The 15,669-nt window shown below is 35.0% G+C and overlaps 1 protein-coding gene across 1 annotated transcript in view; it reads left to right on the forward strand.

Moving 5' to 3' along the window:
- LOC110107567 (cyclin-dependent kinase E-1) overlaps positions 1-9,598 on the forward strand; it is a gene marked incomplete in the record, with an annotated part of 78,844 nt that extends 69,246 nt beyond the window's left edge. The window contains 3 exon segments of the mRNA XM_020837840.2: positions 7,039-7,254; positions 7,331-7,420; positions 8,913-9,598. Of these exon segments, the coding sequence (XP_020693499.1) occupies positions 7,039-7,254; positions 7,331-7,399 (285 nt within the window).
- Positions 9,599-15,669: the final 6,071 nt, after the last annotated feature.

The following is a 15,669-nucleotide window of genomic DNA, read 5'->3' on the forward strand; positions in this document are numbered from 1 at the left end:
GAAACTTTGTAACAATGCCCTAAAAATAATTTTGGCGAATAGTTGCCTCACTAGTGAATTGTTAACCTCCAAACCAGAACAAACCAAAAAAAAGAGAGCTCAAACCATTACCTGCCAAATATCCTGCTCGTATCGCGCTCAATTCATATCTGCCGCATCTACAGTGCCCATCCCCTACTATTCTGCGTCGAACTATCACTTCGCACGATCTACCGCTCACCTCGTTCTTACCTGCTGTTATTGTTAAAACGATGACAAACGAAGCCTTCTGTTGCTTTACCTCTTCTTCTCTCTTGCAAGCTATACACACGAAGCTGACCCCCTATTCATACCCATTCGACTTCTTTATCTACCCACTTCCTTCCACGCTCAACTCCAGTAGTCGACCTCAAAATTCCAAGCTGACGACATCCAACCCATCTGCAACCTCTACCCGGCCTGCCTTCCTCACGGCCAAACTTAGAATCCTAGTCGAAGCCATCCCGCCTCCTCAAACTTCAGCCCTTCCAATCCTTGTCTTAGCTCTGATTCTTTCTCCTTTGCTTCGGCTTAACATCCCGAACCCAGCCAACGCCACCTCCAGCTACCCTATCTCCCATCAAATGAAGCCCTCCATTCGTGCCCGATTGCCGACTGATCCTCCACTCTATTGTGACTACCCAACTCATCACTATTTCCCCACCATCCGCTTTAAGAGCAATGTGGTGAATTTCTGATTTTAATATCAAATTTTTAAATAGCAAATAATGTTGTTACTATATGCTGGATATTACATATCTACGAATACGATGTATTCATTTGACGACTAGCCTTAATCGAAAGTTCTCTCTTATGATCAGGAGGGATGATTAACTATAAGGGCTTGCGCCTATAGGAAACCAAAACTCATATCATAAAGTTCTCATAAAATGAGGTAGAAATCTCTAAGTAGTGTCTTATTTCACAATCTAATCTTCCTTCTAAAAATTTACCTCGAAAATTAATTCGTTAAAACTCTCCCGAAAGCAAAGGGAGGCCGGGGCACAAATTTCGGAGCTCACATGAATCCTAGTAGTACTTTTACTTGATATAAGCTTTGTGGTGTCTTCTCAGATCAGCCATCTCACAAGAGAATACTTACGCCAACAAAAGAAGAGGGCAGCGAAAGAGAGTGGACGTTGTTGAAGAAATGACAGAAGAGAATACTTACGCCAACAAAAGAAGAGGGCACCGAAAGAGGGTGGATGTTGTTGAAGAAATGACAGATTAGGTGCTTCAAATGAAGTGCATGGGAATATTTATATGAAAAAAGTGGTTTGAATATTGAGACATGACTCACATCCATCATTAATGAACACGATCTTTTCTTTTGATCTCATCATTACAAAAAGATCTCTTCACACAACTCACTCACCTAGTGAATAATTGTTAATGAAGGGTCGTTGTAGATAATTATGAAGAGTCATCACAGACGATGATGTAGAATCACCACAAGTCATGACAAAGAGTTGCCACAGATAAAAGCAAATAGTTTCAATAGGTAAAGCAAAGAATCGCCACAAACTAGCTCTTATAAGAACAACTCACTGAGCTGTCCATAATGAAAATAAGCAGGAGCTACAAGCTTAAATGTCATGTGTAAATAACATAAAAACTTTAGTGCAATAGCATCTGGTCGCAATCCTCCTCTTCTCCTTGAATTCGGCCTTAATGCAAGGGAGTTCCTCTTCCAAGGTTTGAACTAGCCCTTACGAAACCTCCAATGAATATGGCGTATGCACATGAACTTAAACATCCTAGTGATTAGATGGACGACAAGATTATCAAACAGTTGAAGGAGACAAAGAAGAGGTGGAAAGAAGCTCCTGAATAGGTGGTTGTTGCACACATTCCTCTACATTCGTGGCTTCCAATGGCATGTTGAACATCGCTATATGATGGGCTTCTAGAGGGGTCACCATCTACTGGCCAGTAATGTCTTGCTCCAACACTATCAGAGCCGCCTGGTGGGAAAAATATGTATCACCACGCAGATTTTGATTTCTCCTATTTTGTAATCGAATACTACATTAAGAATAAAGTACAATCTCGAGAAACTGTCACAATATTCTTCAATGGATTCAATATCAAAATAAGGTTTTATAAAATGATATTTCTATGATCAAACACAGTTCAAAGAATAACATATTATTTCGAAAGATAAACATGAAATTCTTTAAACTGTGTTTTAAAAATAGAAATAAATTTTTTTGGAAAATTATCCATTCTTTTATTTAGATATAACAATAGGAATATTATATCATCTGGAAAGACGAACATAACCTTCTTCAAGATATCCAAAAACAAGAATGAGTTTTATAAAAATTCATCATTTCCAAAATTGAATATAACAAATGGGATATTTTATTGTCTAAAAAGATAATAATAACATCCTATAGGCATATTTAAAATTGGAAATGAAATTTTAAAGTCATCCGCGTTCCCAAAGATTTTTCTCTTATTTTATATAAATAAAATAAGATTTATTTTAGTTTGGGGTTCTCAAATCCCTATAGGGGCAAGCCTCTATAGTTAATTACATCTTAGGAGGGATACTCCTAAGAAAACTTTCGATTAAAATAGTGATCTCATACCCTTTTGACTACAAAGTAGAAGACAAGGAAATAGAAGTAAAGATTTTCCAAGGAGAAAGCTCAATGTTAAACATTTATTAGCAAGTCAAAAGAGGAAAAGTAGGAGTTGCTGGATTCTGAAAAACTCAGAGGCAACCTCAGTATATCCTATGTTGAGCTTTACATTTTAGGAGAGAAATTTTATGTTTGAGTTGACATTTTATTAGAAATTTAGGATTATATTCCCGGAGGGCGAGTACTTAAGATCTAAAAGAATCTGCCTCAGAACCTAAATCTAATTTGGGTAATATAAAATAGTGACCCGAACCTAACTAATGAAATGCTAATCTGGACTTACCCCGGCCTGGATTGGGGAGCCAGCTAACCACCTAGACGCTTTAAAACCATGTGTCTAGTCTCTTTATGAAAGATGAGTAGGGACGTTGTTTAAGTTTTAATGAATTGGGGGGCGACATCTAAGACAGTTCATAATTAGCCCCTCAACTTATGTAGGGTGAGTTATGCCTAAAAATGCAATTAATATTTTAGACTCTTTTTAATTTGTATCTAATGCAATGCGTGCTAATTGACTCAAATGCATAAAATGAATATGAAGCAGTTTTAAAATTAGGCTTAGAAAATAGGTTTTTTCCTAGAGATTGCACAACTTCCCCTTGACAGAACTGCACCCTCATAGGACAAGTGGTCTGCCAAAACCCGCAGGCGGGGAAGTGCCTAACAAGGAAGAGAAAGTAATAATATGCTTATGCTGACTCTCAGTGATCCCGAGCTTACTTCTTAGATCGTTAGAGTTACTATGTGAGCCTAAAATTTTTTATTTTTAATTACAAGTAAAAGAATTTTAAGCGTACCCACGCTCACAGTCACCGGGGGCTACGACCCGGTGGTTTCGCCCGTAGCACCTCTACCCGGTTGGATAGAGGCGACTGACGTCATTAGCTCCTTGTTCTTTTGTTCCCTCGACCGATACCGTTCCTCGTAGTTCATGCCAATAAAGAAAAGAAAACATGGAAATCAAGGATTAGAAAGCACATTTAATAATTAATAATAAAATAATTAAAATTTTCACTGAAAATAAAGACGTACCTTTCTTCTGGCTTGAACACTGGGCTGGTTCTCCAAATAATCTTAGGTGTATCTCATAAATAGCACAAAGAAATATGTAGAAGAAAATTTCATATGAAACATTAGGGAAGATGAAATAACTTCAAATATTAATATTATGATTTAATATAATCTTTCATATAATTTAAATTAACAATGCAAATCTTAATTTAATATAAGTATTGCCTAGCTGTGATAAAGAAATTTATAAAATTTTGATGCTATTCATAATACTATTTATAGAATTTTAATCATTTATCAATCTTATAGTTATTTTGAGTTAATGGGCAATTTTTTTTTAATACAACACCAAAAATCAAATTCAGTTTTATATTTCAACTTAATAAAATGATTTCATTCCACTTTTGGAAACTCACACATATTTTAAAATAGCAATTTTATTTTCATTTATTGATCATTCGTGTATTTTTATTATTGTTATACATAAAATGCATATCTAAACCCTTTTTTTAATCAAAATATGAAGCAAATATTCAAATGTGCATACACCCCTTTTTAATAATTTCATAAACCTTTGCTGTTAAACAAATTATCCCATTTCTTTTATAAATATTACAATTAAACATAGTTGTAGGAAATCAATCATGAACTTGCTGTATATAGATGGTTCAAAACTAAAGAATTTTATATTGATGATCTGACGTCAATTTCAATTACCTCAATTACTTTATGGATAGAAGAAACAAATATATAAACTGACAATATATTTAACCAAGATAAAACTATTATGAAATAAGAATAAAATATATATATATCACTTAGACTTTCGATCAGGAAAATGTAAGAAATGAATTTTAAACTTTTAATCAAATAAATCAAATAAAAAAGACGTACACTTTTTTTTTTTACAAGTTCTGCTCACTAAGGTCGGCAGAAGAAGTAAAGACATAATGATTGCCGAAGGAAGCCCGGACAGAGGAGGATTCAGGCAGGATTTCGAACAGCAGAGAGCGACGACGGGGGATTTTCGGAACTGCATGCAACGGAGATGACAAACGAGCAGTGGATTTTGCACAAATTGCATTAGGGCTGGGTTTGTTTCTGCGAACTGCAGTGAGAGGGAGAGGGTTTTTGCGAACTGGAGGGAAGGAGAGGGACGGGCTGTGCGAACTGGGAGGAGACGAGGTAGTTTTGTTCTCTGTGTGCGAATGAGAGAGTCTCAAGCGGGAGAGGGGTTTCTTGCGGCTTTCTTCCGAATTGAGAGGGAGATGGAGTTGATTCGCGAACTGCAGGGCGTGAACAGAGCTAGGGAAGGGGATTTCGAACTGCTCTCTGCTCTGCTAGAGTTCGTGCATATGAGAGCGTGAGGGAGGGAGTTCGGTTCTTCCAAAATGAGAGAGATCGGTTCTGTTCGGATGAGTTAGAAGGAGAAGATCGTGGGGAGAGAGGGAGCAGTTTTTGGGATTCGGTTCAATCAGCCCTAACCCTATCATTATCTCTCTTGATTTTAAAATCAAAAGTTTGGATTAAAAAAAAAATAATCTAGAGAAGGATCTAAAGGCTGAGATTGAATTTAATTTCTAGAGGATTTTGGATAAATAAATCAAATTTAATAGAATTAATTTTGATTTCAATTGATCGAGTTGATTTGAGTTTAGTGATAGGTTCGAGTCCGTACTACGTCATTAGATGTCCACCTAAGGGAAATCCTGCGGGTGCGACATCTACACTAGGCTACGAAAACCTAGGTACTAGAGTCGATTCCGGGGAAATTGACCTCGAATAATGAGGTCAACACCGCCCTTATTAGGTAAAGTGATGGGTCAAGTAGGGATAATTCTTTATTCAAAAAGCTAAGGGGGGCCTCTAGTAATCCATCATGGAGATCCCATGCCCAAGCATACAAGTCAGGTGAACACTAGGCTTGCTCGAGATCAGCAATAGGCCCCCAGACATAAACGTCTCAAAAATGAAAAGAAGACTTCTTACCTCCACTGTGAACTTGCTATCGCCCAAGCTCCTCTAGTATTGGGTCATGGTTACTTGATGGATCCACTTGAGAACAACTTGGAGTAGTTGAGGTAACTTCTTTGTAAGCAAGACTCACAATCTTGGCACAACACTAACCGTTGCAATCTCTTTAGGATGTTGAACCCACCCAATGTGCCTCTTAGCAAGGGGGCTATCAACTTTTTTCCTTTTCTCACTAAATTGGCTAGACTTATGTCTCTCTACCTCCAAGATTTTACACTTAGGTAGGGGGCCTCTTGGAGTTTGTGGCTATCAACTTCAACATATTTCTGAGAACATGACTTGACTCGACCATTTCTTGTCTAAGCTAGAGGAATTAAGCTAAAGTAAAAGAAATGAGAAAATGTGGCCTTATCAATGCCCCTCATCTCTATATATAGCGAAGGACAATAAGGGGTCACATCAGCATCTTTATGAGAATATTTAACAAATGCGCTCTTCTCGAGGATAATAAAATCCATTTAATTTCTCTTTCCCAGAGCATCTGCCTTCGTATGCTCATTTAGTATCCTCGTCCAAAGCACTCGCCAAAGACATCCTTAGTTATGTCAAAGATAGATGGCTACATGTGCACTATTTTGGCCCAGTCCACATTTCTATACCAGTTGATACTTATCTAGTCATGCAATATTTCTCTATTTTTTTCTTGGTGTAGCTTTTTTTGTGGTCCTCTTTGATCCTATAAATAAGGGGTCATGAGGTATATTTTTAGACTTTATGCCATTTCTATTATTTATAAGTATTATCTGATTCTCTAGCTGCTTTCTATACTTAGTCTTCCTTCTATTCTCTTGCTCTAGCTACTCGGACTTGTTAGTAGGGTCAATTGTTGTTTATGAATAAATTTGGTTTCAATAATAGAAATGTATCACAATTTTCATTGAACTTATTACTTATTAGGGATAATGGTATAAAATTATCTTACATCAAACTAAAACCGGGAACTAGAAATGGTTTCGTGAGGAAAATTTTAGTAGTGTCTTTCTGATTTAGGATTCTATATGTTCTGACAAGTTTCTATTTCTACAAATGATAAGACTTATAGAGTGATGTAACAATATTAATTCATAGATGTGATCGTCCAGTGGAACATTACAACCGCAGGCTTGAATATCTAGTTCAATATTTCTTTATGTTGATTTTTCTGTTAAGATCTATATGAAGTATAGGAACGATAAAAAGTTGACAAAATATCAAATTGATTATTCAGTAAAACGTAATGTCATCATTGCTCGTGATGAGAAAATCAGAAGTTTTTATTACATAGATTACTATTGACATTGTTTCTTATATTAATCTGTTTGGTCATTTTTTAATTTATGGGATCCAGGTATCAGCAGCTGTCGCTATTCCTGGGAGTGTTGCAGCTTCATCGGTTGTGCCTCCTAGAGCTGTTCCACGGCCGATATCCATGCTTGGAATGCAGAGAATGCCACCTGCTAGCATGGCAGCTTTCAACATTGCCTCCCAAGCTGGCATTGGGGGACTGAATCCTGGAGGTATTCCAATTCAACGGGGTGCTGCAGCACAGGGACATCCACAGCAGGTAGTCTTTGGATTCCAGTCTTTTATTTCATGTAAACCTTGCCTACATTCCATTGCATGTTTACTTTTTGGAACAGTTGAGGAGAAAAGATCCTGGAATGGGAATGCAAAATACAGGCTACCCTCAACAGAAGAGACGATTCTAGCAAAATATTCATCAGAAAATGGTAATTTTGTTTCTAAAGCAATGGTGTGTCATAATATCATTTTTCTTTTTCTAGTGCATCTCGATTCAAGTTTGAGTATGAGCTGGTAATGGCAGTCCCAAAGAACTGCTGCCATATTTATAATGAATTATGTTAAAAATGGGAATTTGAGAGGAATAAGAGGGAAAAGCTTACTTTATTATACAATATACTCCCTATTTATGGATCTATACAAGAGGTCTAATGAAGAAATAAATAACTACATAATAATTGCTGAAATAAAATCCTTCTTAAATCAGATGTCTAGTTATGGAAGGTACTAAATGTATTTCTAGATGGCCTCCCACGGATCGATCTTTGTAGTCGTTGGATCTATGAGGGAATTGAGGGCTGAGATTTAACAAATTCAATATAAGGCAAATGCTCGAATCTATTATGATATAAATAAGTGACTACAACGGCTAAGAATTATGATTGCTACCAAATCCTTTATCGATGCCTAGGTAGTGGTGTAGGCTAGTGGATTATCAGAAATGAAATTAGCACAAATTCATCCAAGTGGAAGGTGTATAGCGACATGTTAAAGTCAATCCTGGCAAGTGTTTGGATATATTATGATGTGAATAATGGGAGCCTGCTGGAGTTGCATGGTTTTCTAATCTTTCTATTAGTATCTCTACAACTATGTTGACTTGGACTTACCAAACTGAAATAAGCACGGGGAAGGAGCAGTGGAGATGTTCAGGGCGGGCTTACATGCTTCATTGCAGTGCTATAAGAAGTTAAAAGAGTAAACATGGATGTGTTTTTTTAATAAGAAATATATTAACTTTGAGCTGATTTTTTCTCATTTCGATTCAATAACATGCAAATCTCTTATAGCAGATTTGTGAGATACTTTATAGGAGCATAGCTTGTGAGTTTGAGCAAATTCATGTTCATAGTAAATGTTGAATCTAGTTGCAAATGGTTATCAAGTTTTTCATATCTTCTTAACATGATAATTGTCTTCTACTGCCTAGCAGCATCCATGTAAAATATTGGCAACTCATTATTTTTTACTTAAACAATATTTAGTTCCTCGTTTTTTCTTTTTTTTTTTTTGCTATTTTATCTTGGAATTTTTGGAGGAATGCTTTCCTTGGAAACATGAAGGGATTAAGAGAATTAGTGGCATGATCGCTCGTGAGCTTGTATGTATCTTATGACTATTTTGGTGTTATTGTATGTTTAAACGTTGAAACCAAACATGAAATAGCAATATTATTTTTTTTGTTGAGTTATATGAACATTAAAAAGCATAGCGAAATTTGATTCACTTCTAAATACATGTATGTTTTGTAGATACTAGCGCGGAAGTTTTAACTGTATTGTGTTGATTACATTAGATGCTGGGTATATTGCTGTATTCTGTTGCATTTTCTGTTTTTTGCGTATCTCCTGCTCCCTAGAAATTTGGATTTTGGCATTTCCATGAATGAGTTTTCACTTCAAATGTGAATTTTCTTTGTAGCAGGAGCATTGCACGATCAAGAATGTCATATACCTGGCAACAGTGAGGCATTCAAAAGAGAAAATTGCAGATTCTTGGTCAGAGATTCGACTCCCAAGATGAAGATGAACTGTGGTACATCCCTACAATCTCGCAATTCAATAATCTTATTGATCAATCTAAATTTGTCCGTGGGTGACACCATAACTTTTTTAGTAATAAAAGCTTAGAAAAAAAAAAAGATCTATGATTTTACTACGATTTGAAAGTAAAAATGTGGGGATATGACTTGATGTCCGAGGCCCATCTTCTGCCCCCCTATTAATAGGTTTGGGAAGGCACAGTGCTATGGGGATTGAGTAATATATGTAAAATTATGTAACAAGGTTTAATTAGTGCTTATTATTAAATGAATATCTAGCTTATTTGTACCTTTCAAAATACATAAAGCTCCATAAATTCCAAGTAAACTGACAAATTTAGATGAAGCCTCAAGTGACTTAACTTTCAGCTGTCGAGCAGCTACATGGGTTAGTTTACGTGATGTTAGTGCCGAGTAATAGTTTTATCAAGTATTGAGGAACAGATTCAAATAGCTTTCGGCACTGAGTTCGTCATGCCTTGATTTTGTAAATTGCTAAATGTTAGGTGCTACAAACTAAATTGGCTCACAAATATTAATATATAAAAATTTCCTGCTTGGTTCATTTGTTGTTTGGTGGAATTTATAAAAATTCTTAGAAGAATTTCGTTACAGAAATTATTTTAACATATATGAGCTTCCATACAATGCATTTAAATGGCAACCCGGTTGGACAAAAATACTCTCGAGGAACTCCCTTGGTCATCTATCAGTCCTTACAATGAGGAATTTCCTTTAGACAATGAGGACAACGATGTCCCACTTGATACTGGATGGATCACCAAAATTGTTATAGTTTTATCAATAAGCTGTGCTTAAAATAGCAAAGTGACTGCATTTGTGAGTGATTAGGGGAAGGGGACCTAAATTGTGGGATCCATGATATTTATGTTCATTGTGATATTTTATCTAATGAAATATACTGTTTCATAGATGCAATCTTGCGTGATCATATTGCAAGCTATGCAACTCTTTTCACAGTTACAATTCTCAGTGTATGTACAATATAGTTTTATATTTTGTAATAGAAATGTGTATACATTATTGCTATAACACTACCTTTTTAGGTCCTGCTCATATACTATTTTCTTATGGATTGTATATTTTATTGTTAGTTATACTATAATTCTAAAATCTTATATTTTAGTATCTCATTCTTTTCTTGTATAGAATTTTCAATCTTATAATTTCTGATAAAATAAGCAAAAATATATTTTCATCACAGATTGTTTGAGAAGTTTCTTATGGAGAAGAAATGATAGTTATTTTGACATTATATTAATTGATTGTTTTGTTTGAATCTCGTAAATATAAGGTGTGTGGAGAGGAGTTGATATCATAATCTTCATTTATAGCAAAAGGGATTTTTGTTCATGATTCAAACAAATAGCTTTTAATTGAAAGCAAAAAACTAAATTAATATCGAAGGTCTGCCTTTTATAAAGAAAGAAAAGTAGAAAAACATAGCCTATATCACTGTATGATAAAGTAGTGTGGACCTCCGAAAGAGATTTGTCGTTATAGAGTATAGAGGGTACATGATCACACCACCCTGAGAGATAGAAACAATCGTAGGTTTTCGTGCTCTTTGTAAGTGGGCCAATGGGAGGACATATTAGATCTTACATACGATCAACCATTGAGGATAGCGGCTATTGCCAACGCACCTCGATGGGTGATAATATGCACGACTTGATTAGTGTTACAGGGTTTCCCCCATCCAATATATCACTTTGAGTGGGGTTTACTTGTGGAATTTTGTTTCCCACGGGCGCTAGCCCCCGTAGTTAATTACATTTTAAGCCGGAGCCCGAGAATACTCTCGATTAATGATCTGATATTATTCTTCCTAAAAGAGGATTGGCATAGAGGGTGAAGACTATGAAATCCTACTCAAAAGGAAAGAAATGGCTCGAGTGGCTTAGTCAATATGCACAGTTCACACTAATATCATGAGGGACTAAGGCACCGAGAAGAAAGTGGAGAAAAGGAAACAAATCACTCAAAGCATACAGAGAGAACGAATGGAAGTGGCGTCATCCATGTGATGCGAATAAACAGGATTTATAGTCCCTGATGAAAAGAAACTTATCCACCGATTAGACATATTACGAGACACTCAATGTAGTAGCATTGAATCTTAGATCTAAGGTGGGTTTAGTGTTCTACCCAATACTAACACCCGTTTTCTAACTAATGCAACTAGGCTTATATCCTGCCTAAAAAGGAAAGCCAGCTAACCACCTAAGCGCATAAAATTCATGCTATCTGATCATTATGAAAGATGGGTAGGTAGGTAGCTCAGTTTTTTAGAAGTAAGACCGACGTGTAGAGAAATTCCTAATTGATCTTGGACTTATGTATGGTGGATGCTCCTAGAGCTAATGCAATTAAAATTTTGATTTAGTAATGCAATGCAAGCTAGTTAAGAGGTCTCAAATCAAGTGTGGATGATATTTTTAAAAAAAGCTTATAAATATAATTTTTAGAAAAGATTGGGCTTTCTTAGGTCCAGCACTTCATTCTCATAAGCCAGATTATCCGGACTCTATCCTCAGGCGGGGAAGTGTCTTATAGCAAGGAAGAAAAGAATGCATTAATATGCATGCGACCCTAGACAATTTCGGCTATTTTTTAGGTTGTTAAGATTATATATTATTTAATTCTTAAAATTTTAGAATTTGATTACGAGTAGAAAAGATTTTTATTCCTAAGGAACCTAGCGAAAATAGACCAAGCACATACAAGAAAGAAACCTAAAAAAATAGGTAAGTTCTACTACGCAATCAACGTAAATACATTAATATAAATCACCAGAGTAAAGTAAATAAAGAAAGTCCACGATAAGTGCTGTATAAGTATAACCTAGGGTCTGTAGAAAAGTAATGACTGTTAGGCCCCATCGATAACAATCGGGATTCTAATCCTACTGAATAACGCAAGTCTTAAAAGCCAGTCATTTCATCTTCGATTGGATCGTCCTTCTCTAGATTGTCTCCCTTCAAGTCGTCTCCTTCGAGCTCTGTATGGTTCGTTCTCCAGAAAGGTACTCAAATGAATAAGAAATTCCCTATGAAAGGCCTTTGTTTTTCTCTTTGGGTACCGAGTGTTGGAAATACCTCACTTTTGAAGACTTTCACAACTCAATACTTTACAAATTTACATTGCATTTAAAAATAGAAAATTTAGACTCTCCTACATGGTTATCCTAATAAAACATCTCAAGTAATTGAATATAAAACAACCCAAGCAGTTGATATTTGTGCAGAAAAGTAAACACGCTTGATCACGCTCTTTTGATTTTTAAAAGGGTTATGCAGTCGCTAGAGCATCTGTAGAAAACATTATTGGTTTTAAAATTTTATTTATTTTGCCCCATTTATTTTAGCGACGCATGAGTGTGGCCACTTGCATAAGACTGAATTAGTAGCAAAAGCGCCCCTAGCCCATGTGTGGTTTATTACACAAATGTGGTTATTTTATTGTTGTGCCTTCAATTCTCTGCTTAGTAGCAAAAGCGACCCTAGGCCAGAAGTGGTGCCCTAGCAAACTTATGTGTATGTAGTAGGTTGTGTGGTTTCAGATATGTCCTATGTCGGGTATTTAGTTCAAGTTTATTGAAAGCCAAAAAGAAAATTTTAGTTAAAGTTTAAGTATTAATGAATTGGAGCTCACTTTTAGTTAATTCAATTTGTGGATTCATTTTAATACTTAGGTAATGATTTTTAATGTTTAAATTGCATTAACAAATTTTAGAAGGTTTGGGGTCCTCTTGTGTGATTGGCTAAGGGGTCCAAAAAGGTCATTATTGGAAATATGTTAGGTTTTGGTGTTCTAGCATTTTAATTAAATATTATGCCTTAAAGGGAGTAGTTAGGATTTGAGTTTGTCGGATTTGTAGTTTTCTAGATCAATATATGAATTTTAGAAGTTTTGGGCAATTAATGAATTACGGTTGACCGAAGAGTTAACTTTTTAATTTAGGTTAGTTTCTGAAAACCTAATATTTTTAATAAATATTAGATTTTAATTAAAGTTGAATGCTTTTTAGTTTACCAAATTTGAAATTTTTTAGAATTAGTTATGAATTTTCAAAAATTTAGGAATTAATGAATTATCAAAAATTGTTTAATTAGGGGCATTTTAGGGTTTTTGATCTAAATCAACTCTAAACTGATTGGAATCACCCCCAAAGATCAGAAATGACTTAAATAAGTGTTCCCGAATGTTTAGGAAAAAATTGGAATTTTTAATAATTTAATTTAATCAAAAAGATGAATTTTAATCAAAATTAAATTATGGTTCATATTAAAGTCCAATTAAGGGACTCTAATTATCTTATGTTAAGCATTAAATTATGAAGAGTTTGAGATATTACGGGTAATTTTTTGAGTTAAAATGGATTTATTAAGAATTTTTTGAAATTATAGGGTTTGTTAATTAAGGGATTTGAAGGCTCCTAAAAATTCATAGAAAATTATGGGGGGTTTAGGATGTCACTAAGTTTAAGTTTTTAAGGTTTCATGTCAATCAGAAATATATCCTAGCTCTTAGACTTTTTTTAAGTTCGCTAGACGGGTCATTAATTATTGTCCTTAGGGTGCTGCTATATTAAATAGGTTTAAATTATGTGTTCAAGACTAACCGTTAGGATAACATGCATGGAATGCATAGAGAGAGTAAACACACTAAGTCCTTAGATTTAGAAGGGCATAAGCTAAGTCTGGTGCACCTTACACATGCAATAGATGATGAAAAGATGATTAAGTGTGATTAACGGTGTGATTAGTGAATGATTGGCGCTCAATCATCCACTAATCCACCCCTGGATACTATTCATGAACACAACCTATGTCTAAAGAAGGTTTTGAAATATCTATACTTATTAGTGCACTAATAGTTTCAAAGTAATATAATTCAAAATAATTCAATGTTTATTCTTATGGGAGACCGAGGGGGACTTCAAAATAATTTAAAATAATTTTTAATTTCAAAATATTTATTATATTAATTACATAAATGGTATTTAAATAGTTAGGTAATTAAATAATAGATAAATTACTACAAAAAAGGTTTTAATTTATGATAATAGTTTTAAAATAAAATACTTATTATTTTGAAAGATTCAATGTATTATATGTTAAAATGCGGTTTAAAATGAATTCGTTACGAATTATCCAAGTTTAAAATCATTAAAAGCTATTTTAAAATAGTTTAAAATTATTAATATTTAAAAATAAGTATTAAACTAATTTAAATTATGTATCAAATTTATGGAATTTAAAATAAGTTAATAAAGAAAATAATTTTGATAAATTTTAAAATATAATTATATTTTAATTTAATTAATTAGTAAGTATTTAAGTTATCAAACATAGATATTTAATGATAATATTAATTTTAAGTTAAAGCGGATAAAAATATGATCGATTCGATGTATTATAAGTATTTTTTATTTAAAATAAAATTTTAATGATTTTTTAAAGTTTCTAATCTTAAAAATACATTTAAAATATATTTTAAACTAATTTTTAATTAAAATAATGGTGTCGTTCTACGTGGTGTTCATTGGTTGGCTCCGTAGTCATGGACAATCTTTGCTTGGCGGCGCCGCCAATGATTGTCGCACAATTACGGCAATCGAAATCGCGGAACACGGTTTCACTTAGCCACGTCTGCGTGGCTTGGCAACCGTCTGATCCTCCGATGTTTCAAACGGAAGGTTCTGACCGACCATATGTATGACAGAGCCGTGGGATCGAGATCCGCGGTCAATCCAAACCGCGGAATGATAAGATCTTAACCGTTGATCGAATTATCAATGGTTACGATCACATCCCTTTGAACACTAGCGTAACCCAAAACCCTAAATACTTTTTCCCTTCGTTCTCACAAAATATACAGCGAAATTTAATGAAATTTTAAACATGAGAAGTATGCATAAAGAGTATTCGTGGGGGACAAAAGTCGCAGTCTAAAGCACGATATATGAAAATTTATTTAAATATAAGTGTCCTAAGCTAGGGTTTCGATTTTACCTCAATTCATTAAATGGATTCGGGAGATCTCTATATGGTTGATCTTGTAGACCATTCTCGTGCAATTTCCTAGTTGAAATCGAGCCTTGATACACCTTCGATCGATGGGAAAAAGCCTTGGAACGTCCTTAAGCTCGGGTCACCGTAAAGCTCGTCACTGATGGGGATTTGGCGGTGGATTTGAGTGGAAGAAGGTGGAAAGATGTTAGGGGAGCTCACACACGAGAAATCTCATGTTGAGAGCTCTTGAAAGGAGAAAATAATGCAAAAGCCTCTCTAAGATGCCCTAAGCCTCCTATTTATACCTCTAACCCTATGATCAGCGACTTGGATCTAATCTTGAACTAATTCAGATGGAAAGGGGGTGATTTAGACGGGCTTTGAACCAAGGGAGCAAAAGGAATGTGTTTAATGCATTAAAGGGCTTTAATTTGACCTAACTAGGTCAAATTTGACCATGTAAGACTTGAGTTGACCAAGTCAAAGGTTGATCGAGTCAACATGATCAAGTTGACCTAAGGGGATCAGGGATTGGGCCCAAGGGAGCTTGGAATTGGATTGAATTTGATTTGGGCCCAAACAGGCTAAGTGGGTTAAC

Source organism: Dendrobium catenatum, unplaced genomic scaffold (assembly GCF_001605985.2).
Source record: "Dendrobium catenatum unplaced genomic scaffold, ASM160598v2 fragScaff_scaffold_360, whole genome shotgun sequence".
Lineage (NCBI taxonomy): Eukaryota > Viridiplantae > Streptophyta > Magnoliopsida > Asparagales > Orchidaceae > Dendrobium > Dendrobium catenatum.